Raw genomic sequence first — 11,695 nt, 5'->3', positions numbered from 1 at the left:
GCGCAGGCCGAGCAGGTGCCCAAAGGGAGGCGCTGGGAGGATGAGCCGGGTCTCCACGCAGGGACCCCAGCGCCCCGCAAGGCCAGGGAGGCAGAGCCCGGGACGGGTGAGAAGAGGTCGGGAGGGCAGAGGCTCACTCGATGATCCGCTCCTTAGGGCTGAAGGGACACAGGGAGTCCAGGCCCAGCCGACTCACCACCTAGAAAAGCGGCTTGGAGTGGAAACGGCCTCGGCGCGTCTCCACCACCAGGAAAGCCTCGGAACCCGCGGGTCCCACCCTTGCGGCAGCCGCCCCCTGCCCCGAGCACATGGGCGCTTTTGCGGGGAGCAGGGCAGGGGCGTGGCTGGCACCCCTCACCCCCCACCTCTGCTCCACCAGGAGCCCTGTGGGCCCCGCCCCAGCACGCCCTCTGTACAGGATTCTGGAAACAGCCACTCACCCTGAGTTGCCCTTGAGGAAACCGAGGCCCAGAGAAAGGAGTTGCCTCCTGGAGACCCCACAGCAAACTGCTGCTCATCCCTCGCCGCCCCCCCACCACTCGCCCCACTCCTCACCACTCGACCCCTCCCACCGCACCACTTGCCCATCGCTGACAGGGGCGGGCAAGATTTTAATTCACCAAGTCTTCACATCTAACAAGTCCTTAAAAGCTGAGAACAGCCCTAAGTCACCCACACATAAACTTGTATGCCAGAAAAGTGAATTTTACCTAAATTCAAAATAAAGTTGTGACAGTCCCATTTAAGATTAGAATTCACTCTGCGAAACCCATTCAGAACACGTTGGCTATGCGACCCCCACCCCACAGAGAGGAACAGCAGCCGGGTGGGGTGGAGAGCACCTCCCTGTGGCCATAGAACCAGCAAGCGGCAAGGCAAAGCCTCCTTTGGCAGAAAACCCCAGGGAGATGTGGGGCGTTTTAAAGGCCTGGCTAAGCTAGCAGACAGGACATCATTGGAGACCAGACACGACCAGAAAGGTGAGTCTGGAACAGCCTGTCAGCCTGGAGCTGGGTCCGCCCTGGGGGCAACTGCCCCGCTCTGGCAGCCCCTCATGAGTGGGGGAGGTCTCGGGCCTTCAGAGTGGGGTCGGACTGGAGACCCCTGGAAAGTGACATCCCCAAGGATGAATTAGAAACAGCCACCTGCCAGAGTGAACAGTTGAGGTACTTCCCAGTTCCTGCATTCCCTTTGGGTGAAGCAGGAAAAGAAAAAAAAAATCTCTTGTGAATTCCTAACCACAAGCCACCCTCACAGGGCTACAGGCCTCACCCGACACCGAATTCACTCTTCTGCGGTTCCAGAGCTCCAAGCCAAAAACTTGGCTTCAGGGGTCCTTTGAGGCAGTGTCCACAAGCGCCAGCACAAAGCCTCCTTGGAGACGAAAACTTTGAACCCCGGTGACCAAGAACTACCATAGATACAATTCCAAAGAGCATGCACTCGCAATCAAAAATCACACAACACAAAGCAAAGCAGCCTCACCACCAGGAGGCAGCACACAGCCACCGGCACAGCCAGACCTGTGCAGGTCGCAGGCATGGGGTCCTTCGGGTAAAGAAGACAAAACTCCAGCTGGTCACGGCAGCTCACGCCTGTAATCCCAGCACTTTGGGAGGTCAAGGTGGGTGATCACGAGGTCAGGAGTTGAAGACCAGCCTGGCCAAGATGGTGAAACCCCATCTCTACTAAAAGAAAACACAAAAATTAGCTGGGCACAGTGGCACATGCCTGTAATCCCAGCTACTCCCTCCCAGAGGCTGAGGCAGAGAATTGCTTCAACCTGGTAGGTGGAGGTTGCCATGAGCCGAGATCGCACCACTGCACTCCAGCCTGGGTGACAGCAAGACTCAGAAGAAGACTCAGAAGAAGACTCAGAAGAAGACTCAGAAGAAGAAGAAGACTCAGAAGAAGAAGAAGTAGAAGAAGAAAAAGACGACTCAGAAGAAGAAGAAGAAGACAAAGAAGAAGAAGAAGAAGGGAAAAAAGGAAGAAGAAGGAGGAAGATGAAGGAGGAAGAAGAAGGAAGAAGAAAGATGGAAGAAGAAAGAAGGAAGAAGGAAGAAGAAAGAAGGAGGAAGAAGGAAGAAGAAGGAAGAAGGAAGAAAGAAGAAGAAGAAAGAAGGAAGAAGAAGGAAGAAGAAGAAGGAAGAAGAAAGAAGAAGAAGAAAGAAGGAAGAAGAAGAAAGGAAGAAGAAGGAAGAAGAAAGAAAAAGAAGAAGGAAGAAGAAAGAAGAAGAAGGAAGAAGAAAGAAGAAGAAAGAAGAAGAAAGAAGGAAGAAAGAAGGAAGAAGAAGGAAGAAGAAAGAAGGAAGGAAGAAGAAAGAAGAAGGAAGAAGAAAGAAGAAGGAAGAAGAAGAAGAAAGAAGAAGGAAGAAGAAAAAGAAGAAAGAAGGAAGAAGGAAGAAGAAAGAAGGAAGAAGAAAGAAGAAAGCAGGAAGAAGGAAGAAGAAGAAGGAAGAAGAAGAAAGAAGGAAGAAGAAGAAAGAAGGAAGAAGAAGAAAGAAGGAAGGAAAAAGAAAGAAGAAAGAAGGAAGGGGAAAGAAGAAGGAAGAAGAAGAAGAAAGGAAGAAGAAGAGGAAGAAGGAGAGGAAGAAGGAGAAGGAAGAAGGAGAGGAAGAGAGGAAGAAGGAAGGAGAAGAGGAAGAGGAGAAGGAAGAAGGGAGGAGGAGAAGGAAGGAGAAGGAAGAAGGAAGGAGGAGGAGGAGAAGGGAGGAGGAAAAGGGAGGAGGAGGAGGAGGAGAAGGAGGAGGAGGAGAAGGAGGAGGAGGAGGAGGAGAAGGAGAAGAAGAAGGAGAAGAAGAAGGAGAAGGAGGAGAAGAAGAAGGACGAAAGAAGAAAGTAGAAAGAAGACGATGACGATGACAAAACCCCATGCTGGAAAGCAGAGGGCCTCACACATAAAACGACAAGGAAATGTGGAGAAGCGATAGCTGCTGCTTAGAGACAGGATGACGTTAGAACACTGTCACTGGCTCCTAAAACGCTGGAATTTCAGTAGATAACAGGTATTTCTCTACCTACTCAATACTTTAAACACCTTCAAGTACTCCCCACAATGTATTAATTGCAAAAGGGAAAAACAGTAACATTGCAGCGAAGGGCCCAGGAGGAAGGGGCCGCCTTGGCCAAGTGACTGGACCACGTCAGCACCCTGAGAAAATGTGCATTGTGGGGAGGAAACAACACCATCTATGCTTTTCCTGCCAAAAATAAGTAACTGGCTTGGCGTGGTGGTGCACACTTGTCGTCCCAACACTTTTGGGAGGCTGACGTGAGTGGATTGCTTGAGTCCAGGAGTTTGAGACCAGCCTGGGCAATAGAGCAAAACCCCATCTGTGCGAAATTAGCCAGGTCTACCTAGTGGTACGGCCTGTAATCCCAGCACTTTGGGAGGCTGAGGTGGGAAGATCAACTGAGCCCTGGAGTTTGAGGCTGCAGTGAGCTGTGATTGTGCCACTGTACTCCAGCCGGGCGACAGAGGAAGACCCTGTCTCAAAAAAGTTAAGAAATTAAAATAAAAATGCACAACTACATCTGGCCACAAGCAACATCAGACTAGTCCCCACGGAGGCGGTTTTAAAAGTCTGTCCTTTTAAACTATGTCAAGGTCAGTGAAGGGCAAGGAAGACAGGAACAGTTCGGGATGAAAGGAGAAAAGGTGAGCTCAATGCTCTGTGTTACATGAGCTGGATCGTGGATTGGAGGAGAAATTGCTATGACGGGAATCACTGGGACACTGAAGCAATTTGGTTATGGTCTGAGGATTATTAGGTACTAGGATTGTATCAGTGTTGAATTTCTCGATTTTGATAATTACACTGTGGTTATGTAAGAGAATGTCCCTGTTCTTAAGAAACACAACCTTAATAAATTAGGAGTAAAAGAGCACAATGTCTTCAACCCAACTTTTAAATAGTCCAGAAAAAAATATTATTCTACACAAATGGGGCAAGATGCAAGCACTTGGAAAATATGGGCAGAAGGCAGGAGTGGAGGGCCACCCATATCTTCTCTGTAAGAAAATTATACAAAATTTAAAGTCACAAAAAAAATTGTTAACAGCCGGGAATACAATAGACTAGGCCACAAATGTACCAGTGATTGGGTTTCGGAAAACCACTGTGAATCCAGAGGAAAGGCGTGACGGAGGCAGAGAAGACATCACAGCTGCTGCAGCATCACAGTGTCGCTACAGCTAGAGAACTACATAACTGGGTCAGCGATCTAACAGAAGAAAATATGCCTGAGACTAAACAAGGACGGAATCCACAAGTCACAAGAGCTAAATCAGTAAAAACACAAACGGTAAAAACCCAACACCAAAAGACAAAACCTCTCCAAAAAATCCAGTCAAGTGCGTTGTGCTTATTTCGAAAAACACACCTAAAACAAAGTGACCTCTAGTGAAAGGACAGACCAAGGTGGAGAGCGGCTCTGCAGACACTGCCACACCCCAGCAGGACCTGGGGCCCCACCGGAACCCAGACTCCAGGAGCCTTGAGGTCCAGGTGTCCACAGGACCAAGCGAGTCACTTTCTGAAGGAACCGCCCCGTGGACAGGGATCTGAGTCCCATAGCTGGAGGCACACACACCTGTAAGCCGCCAGTTCCAGGGGTGCAGGGAGCCCCGATGGAGGTGGTGAGAGGAGGCACAGGCCCCTCCACGGGAGCACAGCTGGCCCAGGAGGCAGGACCCAGCAGAAAGGGGGCTGTCCTCTCCATGGAATTTGCACAAGTGAGTATATCATAGGTCACAAAAAAACCTCAATAAGGTTTCCAAAATGAAAAGTGAATCTCATCTTCTGAACACAAGTCAATAAAATGAAGGGGGAGGAGGGGGAGGGACGCTGCGCCCCAGGGGTGTGAGCTCTGCCGCCTCCCCACCCTCCCCGCATGCCCCTGTCCGACCCTTCCTCAGCAGCCCGGCCCACCAGCCTGATCCGCTGCTCCTCCTCCAGGATGAAGAGGTTCTCCTTCTCGCAGTAGAAGGCGGCCGCATCCAGCAGAGCCTTCAGGGGCACCAGGCCCACCAGCTGTGAGCCCACCACCGGGAGGCTCAGCTCCTGCCGAGGCACAGGTAGCATCACCACCTGGGGGCTGGCTGGAGAACGGCCCTGACTGGAGGATGCGGGGCCCCTGCCCTGCCCACGGGACGGATCTGCGCACCCCTCACCGCAGCAGTGGCTGCTCCCGGGCTCACCTGTGCTTCTCGGCAGGTCTCCTCGTAGACCGTGTGCAGCGCCGTGACCTCAAAGTCCAGGAGATTGGTGGACACCTGAGCCAGGTTCTTCTCGTCCAGGTACCAGCCGATGCCCTGAACCTTCTTCAGACGTCCTGGCTGCAAAGGAGAAGCATTTCCCAGCCTGGGCTAGGAAGCTCATCCTGCCTGGCCCTGCCACCTCTCCTGGCGCTTGCGTCCCCCAGCTGGACAGGGAGGAACCTGTGCCTGGGTGGGTGCTGTGGTTCTCCTCCGACCCCACTGAGCTGACCGGGGAGGGCCAGAGTGACTTTGCTTGCCACAGGGAAACGGAGGCCCCCAAGGGTCAGACACCGGACGCCCACCCTGGCTGGCCCTCGCTCAGCCCAAGCCCTGCCTCCCAGCCACGCTGCGTCCTAGATGTTGGGGGAATGCTGAGGGATGGGGCCCCAGGCACCCCCATGCCATTCTCCCATCCCATCTGCTCCCCCATCCCCTCAGCCCCGCACTCCTCGGGGTGACTAAGTCCACATGGGGGAACTTTGGCCTCTGCCCTTGGCTGGGGCCTAAAGCAGGACTTGGAGGCCCCTGTGCTTTTGTGCTGAGTCTGCAGGTCGGGAAGCTGGGCCCCAGCACCTCTGCTGCCTGTGGGACTGGGGTCTCTGAGTGAGGAACAGATGGGCAGGGGGTCCCTCCACCTCTTTCTCCAGGTATCTATACCATCGGTGCAGGGGTGACGCTCAGACTGGGTGACCACTGCTATGTAGACTTGGAGGGAAAGGCCCGGGGGCACCTGAAGATTTGTAGGGGTGTCGGGGCTCCCAAGGCATCTGGAGGGATGTGGGGGGCCCCTGAGGGCACCTGGGATTCCGGAAGTCACTGTTTCCCAGCAGTATGGAAATCCTGCCACGTTAACAGAGGGAAGCCCTGCCTTCTTCCATGAAAACCCCCATGAGGCCGGAGCTCCCCAGCTCCACTCCACCCTGACCTGCCGACCTGCGCTGTCCCCACATGCTGTGGACGCGGAGGCTGGGCCAGTCTGCAGGTGGGAGACCAAACCCTGTCTGGCCGGTGCCCCGTCCACCACCGACCGCCCCAGCTGAGGCTCTTGGCCTCTGACCCTTTCCCGAGGGGCTGGGTGGGGCTCCACGAGGTTGGTGAACGGGGTCACCTGGTCCTTCCCGCGGCCCTGCTCCCGCAGGTTGAGCGCGATGCGGTGGGCTTGCTCCTTCGTGCTGAGTAGGTTGATGTTGAAAGCGATGAGGAACTTCCTCGCCCCCGTGGCCGTGGCCCCCCAGCTGGGGACAAAGGAGCTGGGGCCAAAGTCAGGTGCCCACTCGGCCTGCTGGAGCTGTGGGCAAGTTTGCCCTGGGGTGAGACATCCCCTACGGGAGGGAGGGGCCCGGCCCAGCAGCCCCAGCCAGGACAAAGGGGCAGGTCCACCTCCTTCCCAGGCCCGACCACCCAGGGTGGGGGCACCTTCTTAGGGAGGGCCTCGTACTCCCCGGCCCGGATGGCCGGCAGGGTCCGGCGACTGTCCGTCCTGGCAGCCTCACCATACAGGTACACTGCAGGAGAGCCCGGCGGTCAGGCCTTGACCGGCAGGGGGTCCAGGACTCAGTTCCTGGAGGACCCAGGTGGAGGGGCTCCCTCAAGCCTAAACCTGGGAATGGGCCCCCACTGCACCCTCTCACAGGGAGTGCCCGTTCTCTGCCTCAGATGGATGATTTCGGTATTGAGGGAGGCTGCGTTGATTTTGTATTGTTGATTTCGGTATTGAGGGAGGCTGCGTTGATTTCGGTATTGAGGGAGGCTGTGTTGTTTCGGTATTGAGGGAGGCTGCGTTGATTTTGGTATTGAGGGAGCTGTGCTTCTGCATGTTGGCTGTTTGTAACACTCTGCCCTTGCAGGAGCAGCCAAGGGCAGGGAACTGCGGGATACAGAAGGAGCCAGTAACCCGCACCAATGAGACAGGAGTGGAGCAAGGAGGGTGGGGCACACTCACCTGGCACGTCCAGCTCCTCTGCCAGCCGCTGGCCAAAGGCCTGGGCACAGAGCACACACTCGTCCATGCTGACGCCCCTCACGGGAATGAAGGGGCAGACGTCCAGGGCCCCCATGCGGGGGTGCTCCCCTGCAGAGAGATGGCGAGGCTGGGCAGGAGGCCAGGCATGGAAGTGGGTGGGAGCTCCACGGGGTTCTCGGACCCTCTGTCCCCTCCGGCCTGGGCAGCCCCCCAGTCCACACACCCAGCGAGCTGCTCACACTGACCACAGGGAGGAGGCCGGCCCTGGGCGCTCCCAGCCCCGCCCCAGCAGCAGCACCAGTCCCTCCCGGGACACCGGATGTCCCTGCACCGTCCTCCCAGGCCGTGTGGGGGAGGCCGCTCAGCCCAGGACCAGCAGCAGCCTGAGTGGGTGGTCTGGCATCTCTGAGATAAACCTCTCCCTCTCCTAACGCACATAAATAACTTTCTAAGGCCTGCAAAGCTCAGCTCTCATGAAGCCCTAACCAGGCCAAGAGTGGGCGCTCGAGGCTGGGTTCTGGCCACCCCAGCCCCCTCCCCTGAAGCCCAGAATCCACACGGCATTTCCAGAACATTCTTCTCACTAGCTGAGTCTCTCGCTGTGGCTACACCAAGCCGTGGGTCAGTGCCCACCCCAGGGGATGCCAGCCTCCCCCGCCTTTGCTGCCACCGCCCAGGGCTGGTCACTTTGAGATAAGCTTCTCATCCATCCACCCCTCGGGATCACTGTGAATCCCTGGCCTCTCATGAGTGACCCACGGCCCAGCCCCTAGCCAGCGCCCCTGTGTCCACACACCTTTGGCCCTGCCCGCCCACTGAGGTGTTTGGCTTGTGGGCTGTTGACATGTCAGCTTCCGGGCAGCCCTTCCCCGACCAGTGCCTGATCCAAGACCGGCTCTCAGCCCCCCTGACGTGTGGGCAGGTCCCCGGCGTGGCCCCCTCCCCCCACCCAGCCATGAAGGTGGCCCGGTGCTGCAGAAGCGTGGCAACCTGGGGGTCCCCCAGAGCACAGCCCTGCAGGCAGGTTGGGGGCCATGACCCCCACACTCCAGGGTCCTCCTAGGAGAGCCAGAGTCAGCCCCGCTGGATCCCACGTTCCAAGCCTGGGCCCCGGGTCTACCCCCTCTCCCAGGACACCAGGACGGGCCTCAGCCCCGACAGTCCAACACACAGCGGCCGCAGGAGAGCCTGGAGCCCTCACCTTGGTGCCTGCTCATGTCGATCAGCTGGGAGGCTGCCCGGGCGGCGTTGAGGGCCCCCTCCACCACGCAGTCCGGCGGCCCCACGAAGGTGTACACGGTGCGGTTGGTGGAGGGGCCTGCGTCCACATCCAGCAGCACGCAGCCGGGGGTCTGTGTAATGGCTCCAGAGATGGCCTCGATCACCTGGGACACAGGCCCAGCCCCCACACCTCAGTCTCCCCGTTTGAAAGAAGGAAAAGGAGCTTGGAGGTGGCTGTGCCCAGACACCCAAATGGGGGCCTTTGGGGGCTCTCTGACAAGCTGAGCTCCCACCAAAAGTGCCTGCACACAGTGGCCGCCCAGAAACCCTCACAGAGGCCACAGTTGCTCAGGCCCAAGCATGGTCCCCACGAGGGGCTGCAGGTGGTGCCTCCAGTAGAGACTCACGGGCTCTGCCCTGACAGATGCCGGAGGTATGACTGGGGAACCAAGAAGGTGACCACAGGCACAGGTCACAGAGGGGCCAGGACCCGCAACTCCCGAGCAGGGGAGGGGCCTGGAACCTTCTGCGTGACAGGACGGCTGGGAGCAGGGGCTCAGCCCCAAATCTTGCCCTGTCCCAGGGCCTTGGTGCTTGGTGGCTGGAATCCTGGCGTGACGAGGCCTCCCTGCACCCCTGCAGGTGACCCCTGTGGCCCAGTGTTGCCCTCTGGGGGCTTCCAGGTGGCCCTTGGGGCCTGCGCTTGTCCTGGAAGAGCCTGGACCTCAGGGCTGTGGGGGGCGAGAGGCCGGACCTGGGGGCCTGCTGCCCCCTCTGTGCCTACTTCATTTTAGGTCCAGTGGGGATGGTGGCTGCAGGGTGGGGGCTCAGCAAGCTAACTCCGGTGGAGATGGAGTGGCGGTGGTGGGGACCACACTGGGCAACCCCGTGTGACCTCAGGCAGCCCTTTCGGTCGGTGGCAGGAGCCCCATTCCCGGGGGGGGAGCACCAAGGCCCTTTGAGGCCCAGAGATTGGCCCAACCCCCCACCAGAAGCACCCAAAAGGCCGCTGGAGCCACCGCCGGGCCTCAGCCCCTACAAGCACCAGTCGTGTTCCACCCACCCCTGGCTCAGGCACTCCCGAGGCGCCCCCAGTCACGGGGTGTCCTTGGGGCCCACGGGCAGCGGCTTCGCCCATCCTGGGAAGATGTCCCCCCCACCAAGCCCGCCGCCTCCTCCACGGCCTGGGCCTCAGCCACTGAAGCTGCCCCGTGGGCCCTGGATGCTTGACCAGCTCCTCGGGGCCTCACCTCCTGGTTCCTCCCCTCCGAAAAGTTGGGGACGCATTCCACCAGCTGGGACATGGCCAGCAGCTTGGTCCTGATGCTCCTGTCTGGGCAGACGAAAGGACAGGGCCTTTATTCGCTCACCGGCAGCACCTCCCCACCGGCTTCTCATTAACCAGCGAGTCACAAAGGGCATTGGGGCCACCGTCCCTGTGCAGGCGCGTAGTGGGGCGCTGTAGAGCCACCCCGGGTGCTGTTGACCTGGAGGGGACGGCTCCGCTCAGCTGGAGTGTGGGTTTCCCGGAAAGAAGCACATGCTGGGGCGAAGGGGCGTGTGCTGAGGACCCCCAGGAGCATCAGGCCAGCCTGGCTGGAATCCGGTCATGACGAGGCCTCCCTGCGCCCCTGCGGGTGACCCCCGTGACCCTCTGCTGCCTTCCGGGAGGTTCCAGGGAGCCCGGGGGCCTGCGCTTGTTCCTGCAGGAGCCTGGACCCCAGGGCTGTGGAGGGCGAGAGGCCGGTGTGAGGCCCTGGCTTGCAGCACCCCACTGAGGTCAGCTCAGTTCAACAGGAGAATGCAGGGGAGCATGCATGTGAGAGTGAGCGAGGATACATGTAAGCGTGGAGCAGGGGAGCACACGTGTGAGAGTGAGCGAGGTTACATGTGAGCGTGGGGCAGGGGAGCACGCGTGTGAGAGTGAGGATACATGTGAGCGTGGGGCAGGGGAGCACGCGTGTGAGAGTGAGCCAGGATACATGTGAGCGTGGGGCAGGGGAGCACGCGTGTGAGAGTGAGCGAGGATACATGTGAGCGTGGGGCAGGGGAGCACGCGTGTGAGAGTGAGCGAGGATACATGTGAGCGTGGGGCAGGGGAGCACGCGTGTGAGAATACAGACACACATGAGCATGGGGCAGGGGAACACGTGTGTGAGTGTGGACACACACAAGAGGGGGCATGTGTGATGTGGGGGAAGGCAGGTGAGAGAGGCCCCAGCTCTCCCCAGCTGCTGCTCCCCTGACTGGAGGCTCCCCATGAAATCAGCAGCACCAGGGCCGCGCTCACAAGGGACAACTCCTGTCTCCACATTCAGCCGCCGCCCACTTGCTTTTATTTTCTCTCTTTTTTTTGAGACCAAGTCTCACTGTCACCCAGGCTGGATGTACAGTGGCACAATCATGGCTTCCTGCAGCCTTGGTCCCCGGGCCCGAGAGATCCTTTCACCTCAGCCTTCTGAGCAGCTGGGGCCACAGGCACACACCACTACACCGGCTCATTTTTCAATTTTTGGTAGACATGGTGATATGGCTTGGCTGTGTCCCCACCCAAATCTCATCTTGAATTGTAGCTCCCATAATCCCCACGTCATGGGAGGGACCCGGTGGGAGGTCACTGAATCATGGGGGCGACTTTTCCCGGTGCTGTTCTTGTGATAGTGAAGAGTCTCACGAGACCTGACGGTTTTATAAAGGGCAGTTCCCTGTCCACGCCCTCTTGTAAGACACGACCTCGCTCCTTTTTCACCTTCCACCACGATTGTGAGGCCTCCCCAGCCACGCGGAACTGTTGAGTCCATTGAACCTCTTTTTCTTTAAAAAGTACCCAGTCTTGGGTATGTCTTTATTAACAGCATGAGAGCAGACGAATACACATGAGGTCTCACCATGTTGCCCAGGCTAGTCTCAAACTCCTGGGCTCAAGTGATCCTCTTGCCTTGGCCTCCCAAAGTGCTGGAATTACAGGTGTGAGCCCCTGAGCCCAGCCCCACTTGAAGTTCTTAATGGAACCTCAGCCATGTGGGCCTTAGGGACCCCACCTCCGTGGCTACTCAAGGGGACTGGGATGAGAGAGGAGCCAGGTAAGCCCAGACACCTTCAGAGGCTGGGAGCACACATAGTTCCCCGGCCAGGGCTCCATGTCTGGAGGCTGGGAGGGGAGGATGGGGTCAGGGCTCTGTGGAGGCCGGGAGGGGAGGATGGGGTCAGGGCTGTGTGGAGGCCGGGAGGGGAGGATGGGGTCAGGG

The 11,695-nt window shown here is 58.1% G+C and overlaps 1 protein-coding gene across 1 annotated transcript in view; it reads right to left on the bottom strand.

The window, feature by feature from the left end:
- FTCD (formimidoyltransferase cyclodeaminase) overlaps positions 1–9,751 on the bottom strand; it is a 15,225-nt gene extending 5,474 nt beyond the window's left edge. Inside the window, exons 1-8 of the mRNA XM_011996846.1 lie at positions 9,698–9,751; positions 8,428–8,611; positions 7,206–7,334; positions 6,680–6,768; positions 6,372–6,551; positions 5,204–5,341; positions 4,935–5,066; positions 138–199 (exon numbers count right to left, since the gene is read on the bottom strand). Coding sequence (XP_011852236.1) covers positions 138–199; positions 4,935–5,066; positions 5,204–5,341; positions 6,372–6,551; positions 6,680–6,768; positions 7,206–7,334; positions 8,428–8,611; positions 9,698–9,751 — 968 coding nt within the window. The remainder of the gene's footprint in view (positions 1–137; positions 200–4,934; positions 5,067–5,203; positions 5,342–6,371; positions 6,552–6,679; positions 6,769–7,205; positions 7,335–8,427; positions 8,612–9,697) is intronic.
- Between the last annotated feature and the right edge of the window lie 1,944 nt (positions 9,752–11,695).

Source organism: Mandrillus leucophaeus, unplaced genomic scaffold (assembly GCF_000951045.1).
Source record: "Mandrillus leucophaeus isolate KB7577 unplaced genomic scaffold, Mleu.le_1.0 Scaffold526, whole genome shotgun sequence".
NCBI lineage: Eukaryota > Metazoa > Chordata > Mammalia > Primates > Cercopithecidae > Mandrillus > Mandrillus leucophaeus.
Note: the sequence above shows the minus strand (reverse complement) of the source record. Positions and strands in the feature narration are given on the sequence as shown.